Source organism: Typopeltis vanoorti, chromosome 12 (genome assembly GCF_054136105.1).
Source record: "Typopeltis vanoorti isolate ZY-2024b chromosome 12, IOZ_Tvanoo_1.0, whole genome shotgun sequence".
NCBI classification, from domain to species: domain Eukaryota; kingdom Metazoa; phylum Arthropoda; class Arachnida; order Uropygi; family Thelyphonidae; genus Typopeltis; species Typopeltis vanoorti.
In genome coordinates, this window is record NC_143560.1 from 51,218,582 (window position 1) to 51,246,179 (window position 27,598).

Below are 27,598 nucleotides of genomic sequence, written 5' to 3' on the forward strand. Positions count from 1 at the left end.
TGACAAAAGCAATGTATGCATACTAAGGGTTAAGCGAGTAAATAAAGTAGGAGTGAAATGGATGAACAGTGAAATCAAGCCAGCTGTGTTGGAAAAGAAAATCTTATGGAGGAGGTACAAGACAGTTAGCGGTGATCAGATTCATGAACAGTATAAAATGCAGGCATGGTAAAGAAAGAAAAGGTGCGGTATGAGAGGAGATTGGCTGGTCAGGCCAAGGTTAACTCAAGGGAATTTTTCCGCTATACAACAAGCAGGAGAAAGAATAATTATTGCAGGTTAACACTGGTGGATAGTCATGGCAGCAGAATAACAGCTGCAAAGGATATAGTGGAATTATTGAACGAGCACTTTATCAACGTATATCATACTGGTGTAAAAGATGCTGTGCAGTACATGGAAGAGAGACAAGTATTAGGAGAATTGGAAGTGAAAGAATCAGAGGTGTATCAGATTTGGTTAAGTTAGATATTAATAAGCCTGTGAGAATGGATGACATATCACCATGTATTCTTAAGGAATGTGCACCACAATTAGCTATGTCCTTGACCTGGTTATTCAATGAAAGTCTTGCAGTGGGTTGGGTTACTAAGGAGTGGAAAGAAGGCAAAATAGTACCACTCCACAAGCATGGCTCTTGGACAGAATTCTCCAACTATAGACCAGTTAGTACAACTGCAGTTGTGGTCAAGGTGTTGGAGAGATTAGTAAGGAATAGAATACAGGATTGGGTTGATGGACATAGCATTCTTTATGATGGTCAGTATGGATTTGTAAAGGGTAGGTCCTGTCTCAGCAATTTACTTGCATTTTATGATAATGCAAAATGAGTAGCACTGCTGATGTTAATTCCCTTCAGGAAGATTTGAATGGACTTTTTGCTTTGACAAAGGAGTGGGATTGTAGTTTTAATATCAATAAGTGCAAGGTGTTGTATTTTGGAGTGCAGAAATATAAAGCTGTGTACTATATCGATGCTGTACTGCAGGAAGTGGGTAAGATTAGATATTTGGGAGTGATGGTTGACAGTAGACTGAAGTTTAGAGGCCATATTGCTAGTGTTGCGAAGGCTACAAATAGTAGTTGTGCTGCTACAATAAGAAGTACTCTGACATATAAGGAGAAGGAAGTGGTTGTGCCATTGTATAAAGCACTAGTCAGACCACACTTGGACTGCTGTGCTCAAATCTGGTCAACTGGTTTTCAGTGTGATGTGGAGACATTGGAACAATTTCCGAGGTGAGTGACTAAGACAATATCAGGATTCTGGAATGCTGGCTATGGAGAGATGTTGAAGAGATGTGGATTAAAGAGTTTGGTAGATAGGAGGAAACGAGGTGATATGACAGAGAAATTTAAGTTAGTGAGAGGATTTTATCAGATTAATCCAAATGGGATTATAAAAAAAAGTAGAAGGTGAGAGGGGAATATCCAGAAGTCATCCTTGGAAGGTATGTAAAAGTGTGGTGAATAGGGGTGTTAGGAGTTGATTTTTTTACATGAACAATTGTCAATGAATGGAACACATTATCAGAATGTGTTGCTAATACAAGGAGTGTTAAGGATTTTAAGATTCTATATGATAAAGATGTCAGTTGAATGAACCTCCTACGATGAGTCTTCCAACTCCATGTAGAGTGTAATAATAATAATGTGTTTGCCACTTATGTGTTTAAACTTATGCCGTTGTTTGGTTTTAATAGTTAAGTAGGAGCTTTGGGACCTTTTATTGTAAAAGAGAGCATGGCTATAACTGAGTATAGTGTTCTTAAAAAATAAAACTTTCATACACACTGTTATGACATTTATACATAATACAATTACATGATTGATTTTTTTAGAAATAAAAACATTAAGTTTCAATTTTTATTGCTCATGCAGTGTTGGGAGGTGACATCTTAAATTGATAAAAATGATCATAAATGATCATTTTTATGAATTTGTTGATATCATTTAATAGAAAGAAAAACTAGCAAATAAAACTGCTTAGCATATAAACACCTGGAAACATCTAGTGTAACCACACAAGTTTCTCCAAATCTTTTCTCATGATTTGTGTCCAGAATGAGTATGTTGGTTAGATCAGCTGTCGATTGAGAGTAGCAGAACCATGTTGGTGAGTTTTTCAGGTGGTAAAAGAGTAGATTGTTGATGATCTGCATTCCTTTCAAGAAAATTGAAGACTGTGGAATAATACAATGGCTGACTCTTACCTCCCCTTTTTTTTGGGAATTCAGTTTCATTCTGTATGATAGATGCCAATGGAGTGTGTAATATATTGGACAGTTTTAATTCTGAATCACAATTGGAAGAATTCCTTTAGAACCACCAGAAGACTTGTTAGTATGCTACTCAAGGTTCTTCTGATGTATTTCTTGCAAAAGACCAGAGGAGGCATGATGGATCATGTCTAGCAGAAGGTGATTTGCCTTAGTTATCAATGTCTGAATCGAGGGAGGAGAGTGATGTTATGAGGCTATGATATTAAGATGTCACTTTCACTGCATGTAAGAATGGGGGACAGAAACAGGAAATGGTGGTCCTTTTCTGGGATCAAAATATGACATCTGCAATTTCTAGGTCCACAGTAAGCAAGGTGGTAGTGTTTGGATGATGAAAGTCATTTACCACTAGATACTTGTGTAAAAAACGCTGTTTATGGAAACAAGTACACCATGAGAAGGTGACAATAGCTTATCTGGGATTGGCTCCATGTTATGTATCAGCAGCTCATAATTCAACCTAACTTATCATTAGAAACAATTTCTTGATTCTTCTGATATATTTTTTGGCACTAAGACGTATTCTCATCTTCAACTAATGCTTGCTAATTTTTCACCAAAGTCCACCAAGTGAAGATATTTGTTTAACTTCCTTAAATTACACAGTCCGACACAATTTTTGCTGACTTTTATATGAGACGTGTTTTTTACTAATTTGGGTGCACTGATTTCAAATATCAAACCCATTTTTCTCTATCATGTCAGGTTTTTCCTCTATGGCATTTTCTTTTTGCTAATTTGTAAGTTTTTGATAGTTTTAAGGAGGCAGTACTATTTAGAGGATCAAAAAAATCGATTTTTTAATATTATTTTCTGAAAGTATGTACTTTTAAAAATCTGTTCCTAACTTTTTATCAAGAAATTCGAAAAATTCCCGAAGATATAGCCTATTATTCAAAGCGGTGCGCAGATCAGAATCGGAGCGCTCACCGCTCTCGCTTGTCAGTAAACGAATAAATGTGTAAGAACCTGCAACGTCACGTACTGGCACTTTGAATGCAAGAGAGGCCGATAATAGATACATAACTACTTAACAATATTCATTAAAAATTACAAGAATATTTATAAAAAATAACAATTTTACTTACACATGAGTTTCAAGGAATAAATTTGTGTTTGTAGCAATTTCTGCGGTGTGTTCTGTTTTGGCAATCCCTTTGAATACTCCAACAGTAGTCGGCCATCCTGTGAGAATCCCATCTTCCTTGATACCGATCTTCCATAGTTTTTAAGTCTTGATGAAATCTTTCGCCTTGTTCATCGCTTACAGCACCTAAATTCTCAGGAAATCTATCAAGATGACTGTATAGGAAATGAAGCTTTATGCTCATGTTGCAACCTAGGCGCTGGAAATTTTCAAGCATTGTTTCCACTAAATCTTTGTAATTGCATGCTTTTTTGTTTCCAAGAAAATTGTTCCCAACCATCGTAAATGAAGTCCAGGCCTCTTTCTCAATTTCGTTCATAGAGTTGATGAAATTTGGGTCTCTCATTAAAGTTCTAATTTGCGGTCCATCAAATACACCGGCTTTAATTTCTTCATAACTAAGTCATGGAAATTTTTCACATATGTATTGGAACCAGTCGCCTTGTAAATCTAAAGCTTTAACATACTTCTTCATAAGACCTAGTTTGATGTGTAGAGGTGGAAAAATGATTTTTTCTCTGTCGATTAAAGGTTGATTTATAACATTCTGTTCTCCAACATTTAAGGATATTCTAAGAGGCCAATGTTTCTGACTCCAGTGTTGGTTTCTAGCTCGACTATCCCAGAAGCATAGAAAACACGGAAACTTTGTATATCCTCTTTGAAAGCCAAGTAAAAAGTTCACCATTTTAAGATCGAAACAGATGATCCAGTTATGTTCTGTATATTTTAATAACTTCAGAACCTTTTTAATGTCCTCATATGTTTTCTTTAGGTGGACTGAATAGCCAATAGGAATTGAGCCATATACATTCCCATTGTGTAGTAAGACATACATGAGACTTCTGCTTGAACTGTCGATAAATAAACGCCACTCATTTGGATGATATTGTACAACACTTATTTCAGTTAGTAAACCTGACACATTGTTACAGTAAACAAACCCACACTCATGTTTAAAATATTGTACAAGATTACTTTCCCTGCTATGATAAAAAGTTATCTTCATATCTTGCTCCAGTAAGTTTTTTCATTTAATCTTGAAGCTAACAATTCCGATGATTCCTTTGATAGGCCCAAATCTCTTACTAAGTCATTCAATTCTGCTTGAGTAAAATGTTGTGGTCCAGAACTAGAAATTAAATTTTCATTGTCTAAATCAACATCTGGGTCTTGCTCCTCAAGAACATCTGGCATATCCCGATCATGTTCATTCTCAAGTAAAGAAAGTCCTTTATAAATTGGCACGGCTATTTCATTGGAATGAGCAACTTGCCGAATTGCTGAGTCGAGATTTGGATACACAATTTTTTTCTTATTCTTCTTATTATAACCAGAAGTCTGAACTAAACAAAAATATCAATTATCTATGTGATTTTTTGGTTCACGCCAAATCATTGGAATGCCAAAAGCTCATTTTTGACGTTTTCCCTTGCTCCACTGTCGTAAATTTTCTACACATGACTTACACACTTTATTTGGAGCCCATGAATTGTCCTGATCTGCAAGTTTTACGTCAAAGTATGCAAAGTACACTTTCTTAATGAAATCAGTGATATTTGTCCTTTGACTGGGAACAGTATTAAGCTGCCACAAATGTAGCAGAAGGACTCTACACTATTGACACAATTTTGAGTAGTAGACATGATGTATTTTCTTCACTGCTGACTAACATACAATTAACAAGACAAAAAAAAAACAGAGACTTTATTGAAACATTATAAGCACTCATCATACTTTCATGATCGATTAACAATTGACTGATTTCGATTGTTCTTTGTCTGCCATGACGCATATAGCATTCATTTGTTTTAAGCAGTTGTCATTGCCTACTTTTCATCACCTAACTGTATTAGGTCAGTTATCGGCCTCTCTTGCATTCAAAGTGCCAGTACATGCCATTGCAGGTGCTTACGCATTTATTCGTTTACTAACAAGCGAGAGCGGTGAGCGCTCCGATTCTGATTTGCGCACTGCTTTGAATAATAGGCTATATCTTCGGGAATTTTTCGAATTTCTTGATAAAAAGTTAGGAACAGATTTTTAAAAGTACATACTTTCAGAAAATAATATTAAAAAATCGATTTTTTTGATCCTCTAAATAGTACTGCTTCCTTAAAACTATCAAAAACTTACAAATTAGCAAAAAGAAAATGCCATAGAGGAAAAACCTGATGTGATAGAGAAAAATGGGTTTGATATTTGAAATAAGCACACCCAAATTAGTAAAAAACAAGTTTCAGATCATAATCAGCAGAAAAAATTTTTTTTTGTTGGCCAGTATTATTCAAGATGTTATAATCTTTTCTTTCTTTTTTTTTTAAATTTGTTGTTATTTAATTCAAATTGAACTCACCATTTGGGTACTTTGAGAAACACAATGCATCAACATTCATCTTCACTAAGGATTGATAATGACTTCCTTACATCTATGTATTTCTATAAATAGGCACATTTGACACATCAGCAAATAACTTGTATGCTATCCTATCCTACCAAAAAGGAATGAGACACATTGCAGGAATATGGATAAGGCCATGCAGTACACAAATTTCATAGCCTGTAAAGGAGATCAGCAGTTCACCTGGAAATCATTTCGATCTTGTATGTTGAACAGTTCATATATGGAAAGAGTTTACAACCGTTCAGGAAGGAATAATAATTAGATTGACCGAGTAGTTAGCATATCTGCTATCCAACCAGCAGGCTGCATGTTTGAATCCTGCCATTGACATGGATGTTGTGATTATCTTTATGTGATAGATGAATTACATTGCCCAGTGTGAGATCACCTCCCTGCTTATTGGAGGCTGAAGTGCCTTGAAAAAGTTCCATGTTTGGTCTCTAGAGCAGGGTTTCCTAACTAGATAAAAAAATTAATTGAAAGATATCAAAAATATATAAAAGTTATAAAAATAGAAAAGAAAAAAAACCCTAGCCCATTAATGGTACAAAGTGTACTGTAGGTTTGCAAATAACCTTTTGTGGATGTGAGCAGCATAAAAAATAAAAAAAGAAGAAGATATCATTCAGGAAAAATGGCTGTATGTACTTTTACACAGTAGTTATATTGTTAGCTTTGCTAACAATATAACTTTGCTAACAATATCAAACCCATTTTTCTCTATCACATAAGGTTTTTCCTCTATGGCATTTTCTTTTTGCTAATTTGTAAGTTTTTGATAGTTTTAAGGAAGCAGTACTATTTAGAGGATCAAAAAAATCGATTTTTTAATATTATTTTCTGAAAGTATGTACTTTTAAAAATCTGTTCCTAACTTTTTATCAAGAAATTCGAAAAATTCCCGAAGATATAGCCTATTATTCAAAGCAGTGCGCAAATCAGAATCGGAGCGCTCACTGCTCTCGCTTGTTAGTAAACGAATAAATGCGTAAGCACCTGCAATGGCATGTACTGGCACTTTGAATGCGAGAGAGGCCGATAACTGACCTAATACAGTTAGGTGATGAAAAGTAGGCAATAACAACACGCTGAGCTTTAAGATACGACTAGTTATGCCTGAAATACTGACTGATCGATGCTCCTTGAGAAAGTTGTAATTCTTATCATGTTTTCAGACCAAGAGTTTGTGGCTGGAGATGCAAGCAGCTAAAAGCAGTCCCATAAGTAGGATTGAATTTTGGCTGTTCACCTTTGGGTGTTATAGAGAATTGTATGCCATGCATTTTCATGAAAGAACAGTCCACAAACCTTTATCAACAACAATGAATTACAACATGTGTTAGAAGTTTAATGGAGTGAAACAGCACTATGAAAGGACTAAAAATAGTATTTAATTCTTCCAATATTTTGTCTTAGTTACAGAAACAGTGTCAGGGAGTACAATATGAGACTTGTAACACACTCACATAAAGACAGCACAAAACTAAGTGAAACACATGGACAAAAGACTAGAGTGCCAATTAGGTGGGATACCTTCTGTGGACACCTGTTGTCAACCTAGTATGTAAACTGGGATCTTGAAGTATTAGTGTTTCCCATACTTTAAGAAGTTTTATGCTGCACTGTCTGTTTTGATTTCAGCGCAGCTAACCACTACATAACTTGCACTTTCTCTGCCCATGATGCCATGTTTAAAACTGTGACAAAAATTACAACACCACTGCATCGCAACACAGGAAAAAATTCTCAATGAAACTTGTAGAGTCTCTGAAATGTTTGAACAACCCAAACCTTGCATATTTTTGCATTTCGATTTTTTACCATTCTTTGAATACTGTGGAGGTCCAATGTGGGTACCCTATGATTTTTATGTTCTTCCATGTTGATGGTCACTATCTTTTTTGTTCTTAGTAGGCAAACTAGCAGGAACAAGGAACTCTATATACACCTGGAGCTTAGAGAGGAGGAAGTTTGTCTTTAGTGGATCAGATAAGGGTAGCTACTTTTAAGTGGGGCTTAAGTAGGGTAAAGCAAGGTGCTTAGAATGACGTGTTTTATTTGGGCGAGATGTCCTAATGATGAAGTCTGGAGATAACAGTGTAATGATAAGGAATTGCTTTTCATGGAATGAATTAAGTTCATCAGTTATAGTGGACTTAATCATGACTGTTAGGTTTCTCTGAACAGTTATGTAATATATACAGTTTTCTATTGGTGGCTCTTTCCTCTTCTGACATAGTAATCTCCATGTTATGAAGATATGAGTCTGATAAATATATATTTTGAAAGAATGCCATTGCAACATTACAGAGGCTAGCACAGAGATCCCTGATCTGAACCTGATAGAAAATCTGCAGAGCAGACGGGAATGCAGAATTGGGGTACAGTCAGGTTACTAGTTGGTCATTTACACAAGGTAAGACTTACTGGTTTCTGGTAAAAAAAAAAGTTAGTAAAGCAGTTATTAACAAAAAAATTGGACAACACATTATTAATTTCAATCAATAAGGACATGTTTGGTTTATAAGATAGCATAGATGACTACTTAATCTGTAAGGGAGATAATGATTTTACTCTCAGTAAGCTCCTGGTTGCCTAAGTGGCTAGCTTGTCGGCTCTCCAACCAACAAGTTGCAGGTTCAAATCCCACCATGGCATGGATGCTTATGATTGTCTTTAGAGGGAGATGAATTTTCTCGTCTGGTGTGAGATTGCCACCCTGCTTATTGGAGGCCTGAAATAGCTTGAAAAGGTTCCATGTTTAGTCTCTAGAGAAGAATTTCTAGACTATGTAAAAAATAAAATGATAAAAGTTAATAAAAAAATAGAATAAAAAATCCATAGTTCACTCACTCATAGTACTAATGTATTATAGATTTTTCTTGTAGATAAACTTATAAGTTGGTCATACATAGCTTTCAATTTTTTCAGGAAATGACAACATATACTAGAATATTAACTAAAAACTTTAATCAGTACCTTTTTCGGCAATGTTACATTGCCATTTTCAGGAATTGCAAAACAATGATATATGCATACAGGCACTAACACTAAGCGAATGAGGCTGAAGAACTGTCCTACTATGGCCAAACAGGCAGGACAGCCAATATCAGGATATCCAAATACAAGGACTACATCCAGTTTCACCAGTACAACCACTCAGGACTTGCTGACCATGCATTTGGACACCCACCACAGAATATGCTGGAAGGCCACTCTGTTACACCGCAGCAAGTACAAATCTGAAAGCTTATTCCTTGAATCAACCTCAGCTCTGAAAAACTTTCCAAACCTCAACAAATTTGAGTGCATGAGACTGCCCCAAATTTGGGAAGTTTGCATTCTAAGAACATCAGCCCAACTGCCAACACAACTCCATCCTAGGACTTTGGACTGACTTCAGTTGCCTTTCTTCAGGCTCTTTTGCTTAGTGTTAGTGCCTGCATGCACATATCATTGTTTTGTGATCCCTGAAGATGGCAATGTAACATTGCCGAAATATAGGAAGGTATTAATTAAAGTTTTTAGTATAATATTCTAGTATACGTTGTCATTATAGGTTTTCGCTGCCTTTCTTTAGTGGGAATCACATATTAAAAAAATATAAAATAGTGCCATTCTTTATCTATTGTCATATGAATTTTTTATGATATTTGGTAGATTTTTGTTTAAAGATAGAGAGAGCTACATATGAAACCAAGTATATTCTCTGTCATCTGCATAGACTATGTAGAATACATATCATGTCTTCTGAGTAATATATAGAATACATTGAGTTAAATTGGAATTAATTTAATCTTTCATCTAATTAATAAAAACAATGTTTTATTTACAGGGTTGCAAACATTAGGAGAAGAATATGTCCATATTGTGCAAGTAGACAGATCAATGAAAAGAATGCCTTCTTTATGGGTAAACGTATCTAATTTTTAACATTATCATCATCATCATCATTTAAGTGTATTGTACATATTATCAGATGAACTCAAAAATAAATAACAGGAGATAACTATAAGGAACCTTTAGAAACCAGTACTCCTCCCTCACTCTTGGGAAATAATTATCCAAGAAAGTTTTTGTATTCAGTAGGATAACTGTGGATTCATAGCCTCACAGAAAGCTTTATTTTTCAAGTTTCTTGGGTTGTCATTTCCTTCTCCACTGAGTATTTTAATGATCTGTAATCCCCCCTCTCCAAATGTATTGCACAGTTTAAGTATTGGTAGCTGACAAAAGTTGTGAAGTTTGATTATTAGTGGAAAATATTTTAGACTTTGAATAACTAGATTATTTTGTTACCTTATAAATTTCATATTTAGTATTATATTATTATAATAATAAAATTTCAAATTTTAACTTAGTGTAAAAGTTCAGCTGGTGTAAAAGTTCAGCTATGGTATGCAAACTTGATAAAGATATGAAAGTATTTGAACATGGTTATGTATGTGGTAAAGGGGTGGAAAAATATGCTTTGGGTTCGGACTGTTTGAGTATGTCTGGGTAGGAAAAAGAGAAAGTTCTAGAACAAGACCAAATAGATTGCATATCTAATTATAAGAATAGGCTAGGTGGTAATTTATCATGTCTGTACACAAATTCCCGGAGCATCAGAAACAAAGAAGTTTAGTTCATTGCTTTATTGAATATGATGTAGCCTAAGATTGTTGTCATTAGTGAAACCTGGCTATCAGAATCAGATATGGTATTGCAAGTAGTGAACGAACGGAATATTGCCACACTGAGTCTTTATGGAAGCCCAGAATAATGGCAATCCTAATTTTGGTTTGAAAAGATTTCAGAAAGTATATTATATTAACTGGATTTTGTTCCACAAAATAGACGAACAGAATTCGTAATAATTCTGAAAATCCTAAAAACAGAATCCCTAATAATAGATAGGTAATTGAGGTTCAGGTGTTGCTTTGCAAAGGTATAAATGACAGGATAGTGCTGTTGAGAAAACCTTGATATGACCTCATCTGTACTATTGCACCCAAAAGTGGTCTTCAGGATTCTAGGGAAGATGGGAAGGAAACAGCAGAGAATCTACAGAGGCAAGAAACTAAGATGACATTGACACTGGAATATTTTGAGTATGAACTCGCATTAAGGGAATGTGTATATTCTGAATTCATGATTAGAGATGATATAATAATGACATATAAACTTGTTTTTATTTATTTATTTGTGTTGGGTTTCCCCCTGGTCCTTGACTATTCCTTAAGATTGGTTGAGCCCCTGCTAGTGAGGGATTAAGTATGTATTTTATGACTGTAAATCTGTGTGTGTTTATGGGCCAGTTTGCTGTTCTAGGGGACGAAAAAAAAAAAACGAGTTTATTGTGAAAAAACCCTCCACCTCCGTATGAGACCAGCTAACTCACCTTTAGTCGAAAGAGACCAGATGAAGGTTCTTCACATTTTGAACAGGAATCGAACCCAAGTCCTTCCGACCAAAGGGCTTCTTCTATACCAACTGAGCTACGGAGGCTCATATAAACTGGTGCAAGGATGTTATATATTTCAAATTATGTTGTTATGTCCCCGTTTTTCTTTGTGGTTTTAACTTTAATCTTTAATTGTCTTTACTTTCTTTAACTCTAAGTTTTGTATCTCTTACTATCAGACTTCGGTTGCCGACAAATTTGTATAGATTAAAGACTATGCCAGCCAGCAACTAAATTCTGATACACTATTTAAATTACTTAAGGAAAATTGTAGGGATCAAGATATATGCATGCAGTCGTGGTCCCTATTCACATATCACTAATGGTTTCTCCCTTAAATGCATGGTACGAAATTTTCCAAACGGTAATTCAAATCTGCAGAAGATATAACAAACTCAATTGATTATGTAAAAAGAAACACATTTATTATTTCACAAGGACAAGTATACATGTTATTTAAATTCTTAACCTTAAAAGAGTCTGGGTTCCCCTCACTTAATTAAACACATTTAAACTTCTGCACTATGATCTCTTACTGGGCATAAATTCCTCACTTCTGTACATATATCTATCCTCAGACTCTCACAATTAAGTTACCTGATAATATCATACATGAAACATTACATATAAACACTAGACAATTCAATAAATCTGACATGTAATTCTCTGGGATAATAGTACTTATTTCTACTTAATTCTCTCCCCCAAAATATCTATTAACATTCAATTACTTTCTGAACGTATGACATTACTTTTCTTAAATCACTTAAACAGTCCAGAGCATGGTCTCCTGTTCGGCTGGAGCCTAATATGCTTTCTTCTTAACAGTAGACAAAAGTGTCCAAATTGCAGACTGTTCTTGTGGCACAACACGTAAATAGCATGTGTTCTTAACTTCTGTTTCTTTACTCCACGGATACTTTAATCCTACATTAATATAAGAAAATCTTCGCTTACTGTTCTTGCTTTGACTAGGTATTCTGATCTGTTCACTGCACCTCCTCTGATGGCAGGCTTTGTTCCCTTGTTCCTTTGTTCTACACGAACCGAAAGCACTCATGCACAGATCTGTACGCTGACGTGGATTTCATCAGCGGCTCTTTCTCCTTATGTGTTTGAACACATTGTAATTGCAGCTTTGACCGATGTAACATGCATAGCAAGGGGAGATTCTTGCTACACGTGGCGGCAAGCTCTACATAGCTCTCCTACGGGAAACTAGGTGCCGACAAACCTCGGAGACAAGACACAAGAGATCGGAGATAGGGGATAAGAGATAAGAGAGAGAGATTCGAACTCCCGCCGAAACTTTTATACTCCGAAGCAGCTCCCTCACTCGGCGGTGTTGTCATGCATACGGCGGCAGCCGATTGGACGCCGTGGCTACGAACTGTCTTTACATGCCTTAAACTTGTACTTAGCTTATACATATTTATTTGTTAATACTACATGACTTTCTACTTTAATTCATTCACAATTACTATCTCAATAAACTTATGGGCTATCATAACAATGTTTGGAATTTACACATCTGGATGTTTACATTTTCTTAGGACATTATACGGTACACTTCCCATCAGGAGGCATAAGCATGTCCTTATCCCTTCCTTCTGAGGTAACGTTAATGTTGGGTGGAAAAAGGATGACTCATCACTTTTTCCGACACAACAATGTAATATAAAGCAAGTGAACATAGCAGTATATTTGAGCTCTGCTAAGAAAAGTGCTTTTAAATAGTGTATAGCATGGCTTTTTATCATATAATTGTGCTTCGTTTTTTTTCATGCTAGATACAAGTGTCTTTCAGTAGTGTTTGTGTTGAAATTCATCATCATCATGCTTATCAAGGATTTGGTCCTAGAGTGGCCTGTTCTGGCCTTAGAAGTCATTGGTGAATCTCTTAAGATTACGTTCTGTTTTTCTTTTTCCTAATGGTTTGAAATTTAATGCTTGTTTTGGTAATCTTTCTATTTTCATTCTTTCAATGTGTTTCATCCATTTATGTTTATATTTTTAAATTTTTTCTATTACTGATTCCTGGTTTAATTCTTTCATAATTTCTTCATTTCTTTTGTGATTGAATAGAATATACTTTGCACTTTTTCTGATAAACTTCATTTCAACTGTTATTAATCTTTGTTTGTCTTTTTTTTTGTTTTATTGTCCAGATTTCACGTCCATACAATAGGACTGGTAGGGCTAATGTATTGTATACTTTTAGTCTGGTTTTGTACTAGGTTAGGTTTAAATTTGGTGTTAATTACACCTGTTATTTTTAAATATTTTTCAATTTTTAGGTTTATATGCATTTTTGGAAATTATGGAGACAACTACCATGTTTGAATAAAAACTTTAGTTTACTATTACTAAAATTTTACAATTCGACGTTTCGACCTTTATGTTAAGGTCATCTTCTGGAGCGTACAAATATACACAGGAAACAAGCTATACTACAATCATACTGGTTCGTTAAAGACACTGACTAACCGCTACCACAATTGTTGGCCTGACCTCTGGTGAAAAAAAAATAAAAAATAAAAAAATAAAATAAAAAAAATAAAAAATAAAAAAAATGTAGTATAGCTTGTTTCCTGTGTATATTTGTACGCTCCGGAAGATGACCTTAACATAAAGGTCGAAACGTCGAATTGTAAAATTTTAGTAATAGTAAACTAAAGTTTTTATTCAAACACGGTAGTTGTTTCCATAATTTCCAAAAATGCATTCGGATCACCGTGCAAGCCTAAAAGAAAGGTTTTAGGTTTATATCTTTTTCATTTTCATATATAATCATACATCCTAGGTAGTTAAACGAATTCACCTGTTCTAAAATCTTGTTATCTATTACTATTTTAGTTCTTAATGAATCTTGTCCTTTAAAGGCCATCGTTTTTGATTTTTTTTCTGTTGATATTATCATTCCATAGTCTTTGGCTATCCCATTTAAATTTAAAATATCTTTCTGTAAGTTATCTTCAGAATTTGTAATTATTATTATATTTGGTTATTGACAAAAAGGAGAGTGTTTAAGTTCACAGTAGATGAAAGCTTAATACCTTGATGGAAATTTTTATTCCATTTCATTATTATTTCATTTAGATAAATATTAAAAAGAGTTGCTGAAAGGGGACATCCCTGATTTAATCTTATTTGTATTTGATTATTTTCATATACACTTATGATAACTTTTAGAATATTATTTGGTATTTGTCTTTCTTTTAATATGTTAAATAAACTGCTTCTTTTAACTTTGTCAAATGCTTTTTCAAAGTCAATAAATGTAATATGTGTCTCTAAATTGTATTCTCTTCTTTTCTCTATTATTAATTTTAGGCAAAAGGCCAGTTCTATACATAATCATCCTTTTCTAAATCCATTCTGTACTTCTAAAATAAAGTTTGCAAAATATTTTATTAGTTTGTTATTTAAATGTGTTGAAATTTTGTTTGTTTATTTGTGTTTTTGTTACTTATTTATTCCTACCACTTCTGCTTTTTGAAAATGGTACCCATAAAGAAGCACTTGTCATTGGCATGGAACGCTTCAGCACGAAGATCAAGTTCTGCCTTGGATTTTTCCCAGTGGATGTGTTGTGAAAATTGCTTCATACATCCACCAAAAAATATGTAAGAGTTATGGTCTGTTACAGTGAACAAACTGTTAACTCTAACAATCAACTCTTTCACATTCATTAATGCTTTCCTTCACAGAGTTAAGGAAAGCATTAATGTATGTGAAAACGTATTGTGATAGATTAGAGCATTTAGAAGTTTGAGTTAGAGTCAGGACCATAGTAGAAGAGCTTAGGCAAGGGTTGGCAAAAATGAAAAGTGAAATGAAGCATCTGGAAGTTGAGATCAGCCACCTAAAGAAGAGATTAGCTGGAGATTAATAAGGAGAAAGCTAATGTTACAAATAAAAAGTCAAAGGATAATCATATATCATTGTATGGGAACTCAATCATCAGAAGTGTGATGTACACAAAGTACACAAAACATGCTTTCCTGGTGGAATGATAGAACAAATAACTGATGCTTTGCAGTGAAGGAAAGTGTGGTCATCAGAATTAGCAATAGTTGTGGGCACAAATGACTTGGTTGTGGGAGATAATTTGTTGAGGGAGATAAGGATAATAGTGTTGTTGGAAAAGTCATTAGCGTTTTGCCCAGATATGACAATGATGAGTTGAGAATTAGAGCAGAAATGAATAGTAAGATGGCCGAGTTCTGTGAGGCAAAGTGGGTTAATTTTGTGAATAACTGGAGTGAATTTAAAGTAAAGTTGAAATGGTTTAAAGTTGATGGATTGCATTTGAATGGGCATTTAGAAAAGTAGTTTGCTAGAGGCACAGAATCAAGAAGTTAATGTAGCTAACAATCAAGGGGTACTTGTGAAGCAGGATTTCACAGCCAAATGGCTGGAAGAACAAGATGATAGAATGAATAAAGGTGAGGATAAGATGGGTATGAATGGCAGTCAGGATCAGGGAAATGGAAGTGGTCAGACAGAAAGAGATATGGTATAGCAGCAGGTGTAGAGAATGTTAGTACTGGTAGAATGGCCTCAAAGATACAGGGATTTTTATGTTTGTATACAGATGTAAGGAGTATTCAAAATAAGAGAGCTGAGTTTGTTGCAATGATTGAGTCAGTATGCCCAAAGATAATTGGTATAAGTAAAACTTGGTTGTATGAGGATGATGTGATGTCGAAAATAGAAATGGAAGGATATACAATTTTCTGGAAGGATTGGAAGGTGAAAGGAGGAGGAGGGGAGAAATACTGTTAATGATTGCAGAGGAATTGTGCCCACAAAGTGTGGAAGTTGATAGTGCATATGCAGATTTTGAATCTGTGTGGTGTGAAGTTGAAATTAACAGGCTAGTATATCTGATAGGGTACTGTTATAGGACAGGGAATGTAGAGAATACTGATTGTGAAATATGTAGGCATATTGGTTGGGTATGTAAAAAGAAGGTGATCGTGATGGAAGAGTTTAATTAGTGGACGAGTAGGTGTACGGGAATAAGGAGAGTGAGTTTGTTGTATTTTTGAGGGATAAATATCTAAAGCAGCATGTGACTGAAGTAACTAGAGGCTTTAATGTTTTGGATTTGGTGATAACTTCACAAGTAGTAGTTGTTAATGAGGCATTGACAACTGCCGTCAGTTGGTGAGAGTGATCATGAGGTACTTGTTTCGGAAGTGGCAAAACACGAATAAGGTTACTGCAAAACATGGGATATATATGGAATTATAAAGTGGGTGATTATGGAAAGTTCTCTAGTTAACTAGCATCAATACATTAGGTAGATGAGCTGTGCAGAAAAGATATTGTCAGTGCATGGGAGGCAGTATCTGACAAAAGCAATGTATATCAATATCTGACAAAAGCAATGTATATCAATATCTGACAAAAGCAATGTATATCACTATCTGACAAAAGCAATGTATACTGCATACCAAGGGTTAAGCAAGTAAATAGAGTAGGAGTGAAATGAAAGAACAGTGAAATGAAGAAAGTTGTACTGAAAAGGAAGATGCTGAGGAGGTACAAGACAGTTGATGGCGATTGGATCCATGAAGAGTATAAAATGCAGGCTAGGAGGTTGATCAAAATTTTAAAGAAAGGCATAGCATGAGAGGAGATTGGCTCATTAGGCCAAGGTTAATTCAAGGGAATTCTTCCGCTATATGACAAACAACAGGAAGAATAATTATGGCAGGTTGGCTAGTGGATAATCATGACAGCAGAGTGACTATTTGCAAAGGATATAGTGGAATATTCAATGAGCACTTTATCAGTGTACATTCATGCTGGTATAATTGATGCCAAGCAATACATAGAAGGGAGGCAAGTATTAGGAAAATTGGAAGTGAAAGAATCAGAGATGTATCAGGTGTTGATTGGATTGAATGTTAATAAGGCTGTGGGAATGGATGACATATCACTGCATATCCTTGAGGAATGTGCACAACAGTTCAGTATGCATTTCACCTGGTTATTTAATGAAATCTTGCACTAGGTAAGGTTCCTAAGGAGTGGAAAGAAGGCAAAATAGTACCAGTCCAGAAGAATTGGACAGCTGTTTCGAAGTATTGACTAGTCTGTATAATGGTAGTTGTTGTCATCCTTTCTTTTAGTAATTATGGACTTTACAACCGTGTTATAAATAACTCTTTTAATATCCCAACGTTTCGATCTTTTTAAGATCATCATCTGGAGCATATACAAATATACAGGACAAGCTAAGTTACATTACATACAGTAAGCTAAAGAAACAATGAATTGATCACAAGTTATTCTACTGGCATGACCTCTAGTGAGCTTGTCCTGTATATTTGTATATGCTCCAGATGATGATCTTAATATGAAGATCGAAACATCGGGATATTAAAAGAGTTATTTATAACATGATTGTAAAGTCCATAATCTCTAAAATGAATGCTGATCACCGTGTAACACTAAAAGAAAAGTAAAATGAATGGAGGGTAGTTGTTGTCAAAGTGTTGGAGAGATTGGTTTGGAACAGAATACAAGATTGGGTTGATGGATATAGTATGCTTTATGATGGGCAGCATGAATTTGTAAAGGGTAGGTCTTGTTTTAGCAATTTTACTTCCATTTTATGATAAGATAATGAGTGTTTTAGATTGGGAGGGGGGATCATATACAGTGGTATTCTTGGATTTTGCAAAAGCATTTGATAGATTACCACATAATAAACTGGTGTACAAGCTGTAAATGATAGGTATAAATAGTATATTAGTTAAATGGATTGGTGATCAGCTTTCTGAACGATACCAGCATATGTGTGATACAACAATATCTCAGAAAAGGAGGATAACCAGTGATGTGTCCCAGGGTTCTCTGCTGTTTAGCTTGTTTGTAAATAATATATCATGTGGCCTGACTAGGGATCTTCAGTCAGTAATTTCTTTTGGGGAGATTAGAATAGATTGACTTGGACAGAGGAGTAGAGTTGTAGTTTTAATATTAATAAGTGCAAGGTGTTGCATTGTAGAGTGCAGAAATATTTAAGCTGTGTACTATATTGACAGTGCTGTACTGCAGGAAGTGGATGAGATTTGAGATTTAGCCTGATGTTGACAGTAGACTGAAGTTTAGAGGGCATATTTCAAGTGTTGCAAAAACTGTACTTTGCAGTGCCACTATGATAAAAAGTACTCTAACATGTAGGGATAATGAGGTGGTTGTGCTACTGTATAAAACACTGGTCAGACCACACTTGGACTGTTGTGCTCAGATTTGGTCACCTGGTTCTCAGTGTGATGTGGGAAAATTGGAGAGGGTCCAGAGAGAAGTGATTAAGGCAATATCGGGACTCTTGAATACCGGCTATGGAGAGAGAGAGAGAGGTTGAAGGAATGTAGATTGCAAAGTTTGGTGGATAGGAGGAAAAGAGATAATACGATAAAGACTTTTAAGTTAGTGAGGAGATTTTATTCGATTAATCCAAGGGATTAGAAAAAGGGTAGAAGGCAAGTGGGGAAAAACCAGAGGCTATTCCTGGAAGTTATATAAGAGCATGGTGAAGAAGGGTGTGAGGAGTAGATTTTTTGCATGGAGAATTGTGAGTGAGTGGAATGCATTACGAGAATGTTGTTAATTCAAGCAATGTTAACAATTTTAAGACTCAGTATGATAAATATGTTGTCATTCAAACGAACCTCCCATGACGAGTCTGCCGACTCCGTAGAGGATGTGATAATAGTAATAATAATATTATTATTATTATTGAGAGACTGTGGATTGTTTTGAGTACAAGGACAGATTATGGAAATGCAAACTACAGATCCTGGTGAATAGACAGTGAGATGAGAAATATTTTAAATAGAGAAAAATTTATAATTAAAATGATTCATAGAACACAGGAATTTATTAGTTGTTACGTTTATTAGTCATTTTATTTAGATAATGACTAATAAAGTCCTGTGTTCTGTGAATGAGAAATGTTATTATGATAGATACATATAAATTTGATTTTACATGTATCTATCATACTTGTGAGCACATGCACACATCATACTGTGTGCATGCACTCACTTGTATATGTATGTGTGTGGAGGGACAGTCCCTGAAAATTGAGTAAGAATGCACTTCAAAAAGTGGCTATAAAAGCTGTTTTTTTTTATTCTTGATAAATGGTTAGTGAATGAGGAGAATGAATTGTCAATGAGAATGATTAAATGAATAATGTATTGTCTGCAAATGAGTTTAAAGATAGACATGATGAGTGATGTGTGTGTGTGGGGGCTAAGCAGAGCCTCTCATTGAGTTTTTGGATTCTCTGAAGATACCCATAAAATAATAATAAAACTAGTATTATTAATACCAGACCTCCTTGGAGTCAAAAGACTCACCACAGAAGGCCGTCAACACTCATCAAAACTGTGCTTTAAACTCATTCTCTGTTTCTGCACTTACCACATTCTCAGGCAATAAATTCCACCCACTCTTTAAGCAAAACTCAGCTTGCTGCTCCACTGCTCTCTTCTCTTTATACATACATGTCTGAAGGATGGTTTCCCTGTACTCTCTAAAAAATCTCTTCTGCATTAATCTGATGCAAACCTCTTACAGTGATATGTTTTAATCATATCACTTCCCCTCCTATTAGCCAATCTCTGAAGATGGCATTCCTTCAATTTGTCTCCATATATAACAGTCCAGAAACATGACGCTATTGTAATTACCCTGCTTTGAATCCTTTTTAGAGAAGGGTGACCAAAATCGATTCTTCTCAAAAACCAAGTGACTGAATTTGTAGATAGTAGTCAAGATAAAGAGCTAAAGTCTGAACAAGGCATTGCATATAGCAAAATGATAGCCTCTTTACTTTTACAGTGTTCTCAATGTCCCTTCCCCCCATTATTGCCATAATCCATTGTTTCTTCACAGTATTAGATCCTTGCCTAACATTATTACAGGTTTCTTGTAAGTAATATGCAGAGTATTCCTTTCTTGCTTTTCAAATTTTAAAACGTTATATTGAAATGGCAACACCACTGAATTAACATTATTGAATTTACAGCTCACTTTGTGCCCATGCACTGTTACATTCAGTGTAACATACTTGGTGTAACTTACTATTCATATCATCCTCATACATTTCACTCCTTATTGACTTTTCCTTTTAGGATACTATTTCATGCACAAACTTATTGATACCTACCAAACAGCCAGTCTCTAATCCAACTCAGTAATCTGTTATCTAATTCCATGAATTCCATTTTAATTACTAACTTGTCATGTGGCAATCTGTCAATCAAAAATCTTTGCAAAAATTTAAATATACTACTGTATATTTAGGTTTGGAGAAACTTGTGTAATCACTCTGGGCATTTGAATGAATCTGACATGAGACATACTTACTGAGCTGCTTTATGTTGTTTTCATTTGGGGGTCATTAGTTTTATGTGTAGCTATTCACTGTGTCATTGTGGATGGTCTTGGATGATTGTCATAGAGAATTCTAAAGGAGTTTATTTTTATTGGAAGAAAAAAAATTCTCAGTCAGGATATTCATAATTTGATAATACTCAGATCCTAAATGAAGATCAGATTTCTCTTCTTGGATGGAGCTCTAGCTTTTCCTCACAACACATCACATCTATAATCTCTTCGTCTTCTAAAAATAATAAATAAATCCTCCAAAATGTTAATTTCTACTCAAGACTACTTTTTGCCTGTACATCTACTAACACAATATAGAGATTTCAAATCTGTTCAGCCTTGGAATACTGCTCACATATTTGGAGTATAACAAAATCATCTCTAAAAATATTGTCCATAATAGGAGAGTTTGCTTTATAGATGACTCTTCTCTCGTAATCTCTCTCCAGTCACTTTCTCATAGACATTCTGGTTTTTATGATGCTTTTTTTTTTTTTTTTGTATTTTTATGGGCCATTGCTTCATCAAACTGGTCACCATCATTACTCCACTTTTGACTAGTATGTAAAAACATGAAAGCTTCTAACTATAAATACAGTTTATCTTCAAACTTACTTGACCAACTTATCCTCTGTTTTCTTTCCATCCACTTCTCAGTCTCTTCATAACAAACTTTGATCCTAATAGAGAATTTTGCTGTAAAGGAATTTATTTTTATTGAAAAAATATCTCTCATATAGAATTCATAATTATTTTGTGATATAACATGCTATATTTATTTGTTAAATTATTTATTTACTAATTTTTTGTTTATAGAGGAGACTGCTGTTTGCTTTTTTGTATACTTCAACTCCACTTATTTTGAAGATGTGCTTAACCCGATTGAAGAGGAAAGTTCAGTCTGTGCAGTTCTCAAACTCTTCCTCCCAGAAGACATTTCAAGATTTTTTTCTGAATCCAGTTTCTTATATACAAGAGATAATAGCACTATTTCAATGTCTTCACTTAGCAGTCTTTTATATAACTGGAACATTTCAACATATATCAAAAAGAATTGTGGGAATTAGATATGTGAGTCAACAAAATTTACCTTCTTTCCATTCATTTCTTTATATAATAATGCTCATTTTTAATGTATTAGATTATGTAATTTAATGAAAAATTCACTGGTTTGAATTTATATGTTATTAGTAAAAAATCTGTCATTCTTTGGAATGGATCACTGATGAATCAAAAATGTAAAAATTGTGACAGAAGTTAAAAACCACTAAACATTTGAATTAGAGAGATAGATTTTGAAAGTTATTTCACTTCAATATACTATGAATTAAAGATACCAAGAAATTATATTCTTGGCTTCATTCTTTATCCAAGTGTAAGCATACAAAGTTTGCACATGAAGTAACTTCACGGTTGGACTACTTGTATATAGAGCTTAATGACTTCACATCCATTGCCTTAGCATCCCATAATGCAAGGCATATATTCTTAGAGACATGTATAATATTATGCTGAGGTCTTTGTTCTACTTTGTTGATGTACAAGTCATATTTCCATATACAAGTAGTCAAAAGTTGTCACACTTTATTACTAAAATACTCTGGATTAAAGATAGATGAGATAGATGTTGCAAGTTTTTTCATTGGTTATACTATAAATTAAAAATCCAAGAAATTATATTCTTGGTTTAATCCTTTATCCAAGTGTAAGTGAACAAAGTTTGAATGTGAAGCAACTTCATGACTGGACTACTCGTATATAGAGCCTAATGACTTCACATTAAATCAAAATCGGTCTGGGTAGTGACTCTCCCATAATGCAAGTACTTATGCATCGCATTATGGAATATATGTATCGCATTATGGGATAGTAAGCACGTGATGAAGTCATTAGGTTCTATATACAAGTAGCCCAGTCGTGAAGTTACTTCACGCAAACGTTGTTTGCTTACACTTGGATAAAGGATGAAACCAAGAATATAATTCCTTGGCAATTTTTATTTACACTTAATTTCTTAATTTTCACAGTTTTTTACAGAAGGATTGTGACTTTCTGAATGCGTTACATTCAATGTAACATACTTGGTGTAACTTACTACCAGAAACCTTTATGGATCAGGAACTCAGGTGATAGAAGGTTGTGTATCACCCACACTAACTGTCATATACCTTTTATTTATACTGCCTGTATGCATCACCTCCAAAAAATCTAGCTACCATCCTTTCTTAACTGAATTCATTTTCACCTTCTATAGATATCCTCTCATTCTTTCTCCACCTCATAAAATGAAAGATTCCATCTACCAATATATTATACTATATAATAATGCTTGCAGACAGGTGTAAGTCCCTATTATATCACCCCCACCTCCATGTGCTAACTGTTTGCGATCAACTAATTCTGATTCTGTTCTCATATTCTACATTGTCCTGACATCTTTAACACTCTTCACTGTACCTGCATTGCTTTGGAAACCAAGAAAACAGATTGGCACACAGGAGTCTAGGTGACGTTATATTATGACCTTGTAAAGAAGCAAAATAGTATTGCCTTGATCATTTCAGCAATTCCCTTACAATGTTCATTTCAGCATTGCAGTTGTCCTCTGGGTCATATTTGCAATCTTTTCCACGTGGCCCCTTTGTGACTTTATATCTACTAAAACTCAAAATCCCTAGCTTGATCAGTTTCTTCTTGCATTATCCCACCAATATACCATTCTCATTACATCAATGTGCAAAAACTTTACATTTACTAATATTGACCTGACAGTCGTTATCATATGCCCACAATTCCAGCCTGTTCAAATCATTCTGCATGCTAGTCACATTCCTGATCACCCTGCTTACCTTTGTCATCAGCAAACAGCTAGCTACATTCATCTTTTAAAGCCTTCCCAATGTCATGAATGTAAAAATTAAATAACAAGGGACTGATCCCTCTGGTACACACCACTAGTTACCTTTATTTTGCAGTCTTGCCTCCCCCCATCCCAACACACTACTTTTTGATATCTGTTAGTCAGCTATCTTCTTATCTGCACTAATATTTTATAATCCAGTCCCATATCCTCCAACTTCTGCAACATCTTTTTCTATGCTGTATCCTGTCAAAAGCCTTAACAGAGTCCAAGGTATCTTCAACTCTAACATTATTATAAAATGTGAGGGTTGAAGATACTTTTTACTCTGCGAAGTGGTGGTGAAGATTTTGGAAGGTAAGAGCTTGCATACAGAAAATGGGAAAACAGCATGACTTTCCCTTAGTAAACCCATGCTGTTCTCCCATTTCTGTATATGCGAGCTCTTACTTTCCAAAATACTAATTGGCTGATAGTAAGACACATCTGTCTTTGCACAACCTTTTTGCAATAGAATTATCATACATTCTTTCCACTCTGTGGATTCTTTCTTGTGCTGACTTGAATTATACAGCCTAGTCAAAGGCACAACCATATCTGCTGAACACTTTTTTAGCATCCATGATGATATAACTTTGATCATCACTGTTACCATATCATTATTCAATTTATGCAAAGGCTCTGTTACCTTCTCATACACCTGAGGTTTTTCATTCACTGTACAGGTAGCATTTAGCTTCATATTTCATGCATGCATGCACCAGCTTGATTGCTTTTATCAAAATGGTTACTCAATAGTTGAATAATCTCTTCTACATCTGCATTCAGTATTCTTTCACATTTATTCTTACTTTTACTTGCAGCATAATGATAGAATTTTTTAGTTTGTAAAACCAGTTTTTTTGTTCATACTCAAGTTATGACATCATGCTTATGGACAGTATTTCTTCTATATCATTTTTTCTTATGAATTTCTTTTTAAATAAGAGTGCCCATCCATTTTATGCTTTTGAGTTGTATGAACACATTTAAAAAATATATATATTTTTTTATTATTATTTTTTTAATGCTTCCTGTTATTGCTAATACCTGTCCTCTCTGGCACCTGATAACTTGAAACTCAACCTAATATTCTCCTCATTTGATAACAATTTGCTTTGTAATTCAGCATATTTCCGAATGGAACATACACTTAGCTATTTCCCAGATCACTACCACATGATGCCTGTCACCATATGAAGACAGAGCAATTACATCTTTAAGTGAACTCCCCCCCCCCCCCCCCCTCCATCACATGTTACTTGAAGAATTTGTCTGAATTTGTTCTTCTGATGAAATTTAACACGTTCGCTGCCACGCTCCTTGGTTTGTTACCGCATGCCAAGCACTTTCACTTCTGCAAGGTCAGTATGAGTTATCTCGTAGCTGGCTTATCAGACAGAATTTTGTTTCATACTCCAACTACGAGTAATCTTGTATCACCCCCCCCCATCCTATGTCTTACATGCTCTGACAGCTGTGTAACTTGAGTTCAGAGTCAGTGACATTCAGTGCAGTAAGGTTTACTGCATCTAGTCTTACAATTATTTAAAATTATCTAAATAAAAACCTTCAGTTACGCCATGGCCAGTAAAAGAAAAAGCTTACTGATGAAGAATTAGAAGCTTACGCTAATATGAGCAATGATGAATGGAATGAATTATTTGGTTCCGATTCCGAAGATGATTATAATCCTACAGATGACTCTAGCGATGACTCAGATGATGATATATCGTATATAAATATATGTATATGAAAAAACTTCAAAAAATTGTTTTATTTGCATTAATAAATACACAGTTTATGCAATACCTCTTATAATATACTATACTTTTGCTGAAATTATTTTCCTTCTACCAAGCCCACAGATGTGCTCTCCGCTTTATTCACAAGCCAAGGGTCCAAATTAACATGCTTATACTACAGGTTAACTTATGCTTGGCGTAGGAGGTTGGTAATCAATATATGAGTATATTCATAGTTGGCTTGTGAGGCTCATATACCAACTATGAGTATGACTTGCTACTGCTTCTGCCTGGTATCTCCAGCTCTGGGCCTGGCTCCCACTGAAGAGACCTCAATAAAGGTCGAAACTAGTCTGGGTAGATGGCCAATCCCTTTAATGCATAACAGTATACATATCCACATAGGAAATGTGTTTTGCATTATGGGAGATACTGGGTTAGAAGTGCCTGGTAGCTTGCTCCACCTTTGCCACGAGTTGCCTTGGTGTTGCACTACTTACTGGATAAGATAGTACAACACTATATTTAGTCCTGAAGATATTTTCAGGCGCAAACTTTGTTTGCTCTCACTGGGATAAAGGATTAAACTAAATCTATTATATGAGTATACTCGTAGTTGGCAGCTAACGTGTTAACCTCTATTCAGTGTTCGGTTAATTACAGTCACCCAGGTGATTACTTATTTAGCAGCCATCAGGTCCATTAGGTCTGTAACAACACCCTATTATGTATTTGATCTCTTGATAGACTCCACCTCACACCAAAAAGTGAGGTGGAGTCTATCAAACTCACAGCTAGAAGGAAAATTGTTACAAATATTGCACATCATAGCATTTTCCCTAACTAGACTCAGATTGTTTGATATTGTTAGCAATGGCACACCACATTATCTACTATCTTGTCCATCTATGCTTTCTAAAAATACTGTACCCTTTACACTCAATTCCAGTTACTGTATCTTCCTAATGCTTACAATATGAGGCTACAACATATTAACCAAAGCAATAAACTGGATCTTTTTGTTCCTAATACTCTTGGTATTTGCATACAGATGTGAGTTACTTCTAAGCTTTCTACACTCAACTGTGTACTTGTCTGCATAATCCAATGGTTACAGCTTGGAGATCTCTATTTGGATCTAATGCCAACATCCTTGCACACATTTATATATATATATCCTTACACATACTTAAGTCTAAACCAGAAAGCACACAATCAATGATTGTCATGATCACCTTTATGTTTAGGCACATTTGTATCATTAACACAGCTGCATATGTTAGTTGCCTTTATGGATAGATTCTTACTGTTCTTCCCATCATGAAATATTTTTATTGACTCTGTATTAGGTTGCATGCTAACATAAATTTTTTTTCCAGACTCCTGATAACAAACATCTATAACAATACTCTGTGTATAAGAGGGATGAATGTACATCCCTCTTATACAAACTATCCCTCCTATATAAATTTGTTCTTCTCTTAGACTCACTCCATTCATCCAAAAATGTGCAATCATTCCGCTGCACAGCCTGTTTATCAAATTGTTTGCCATCATAGCCTTCCTTCTTAATTCAGCACTATTGTATCTTGGTAACAAATTAAAGAGTTTTGCATACTGTATTTGTCACCAGTTAATCATTTGCACCTACAAGAACTATGATCTCTTTTATTTTTCTGTTGCATTTGTTATATTTTGATTTGTCCTCTTGGAAAATTTGAAGTAGTAACACAATCATCAATGGCATGTTTAATAACTGAATCACCATATAATTTAATATCCTATAGGTCTCAAGCATTCCAAGTTACAATCTAAGTGCTAACTAGGTGTTCTATTAAGTTTCACTTTACTTTTTGTTATTTATATGTTTGTTGCAATTTATATTTTACTCCTTGAAGATATCTCTGTGATTGAAATGAAATATTGGAATATTTCATTTCAATCACAGAGATTGAAATGAAATGAAATTAAATTAAATAAAAAAATTTTATTTAATTTCTTATGCTATTTTTATTCCATTAAATGTCTCTTCATCAAGGCTGTCATCATTTATGAAAGTCATTTGCTGGCCTTGTTGGTCAAGTGAATAGCTTCTTCAACTGGGAGACTGTGGGTTCAGATCTTGCTGGATATTGGAGAAAATCTTTAGGTTGTTTATGATTTGTCTCATGACAAAGAAAACCTCTCAGCTTTTAAAAAAATAAAATAAATTAGACCTTGAACTGTACTCCTGCTTGTTTAAGTCACCTACCATTGAA

General features: G+C 34.7%; 1 protein-coding gene across 5 annotated transcripts in view; it reads left to right on the plus strand.

Annotated features, from left to right (window-relative positions):
* Window positions 1-27,598, plus strand: part of LOC150100785 (peroxisome assembly protein 10-B-like) — a 160,684-nt gene that overhangs the window by 48,164 nt on the left and 84,922 nt on the right. For all 5 annotated transcript variants that reach the window (XM_090401706.1, XM_090401705.1, XM_090401702.1 and 2 more), the window contains exons 4-5: window positions 9,669-9,745; window positions 21,513-21,767. In XM_090401706.1, the coding sequence (XP_090257832.1) occupies window positions 9,669-9,745; window positions 21,513-21,767 (332 nt within the window). The remainder of the gene's footprint in view (window positions 1-9,668; window positions 9,746-21,512; window positions 21,768-27,598) is intronic.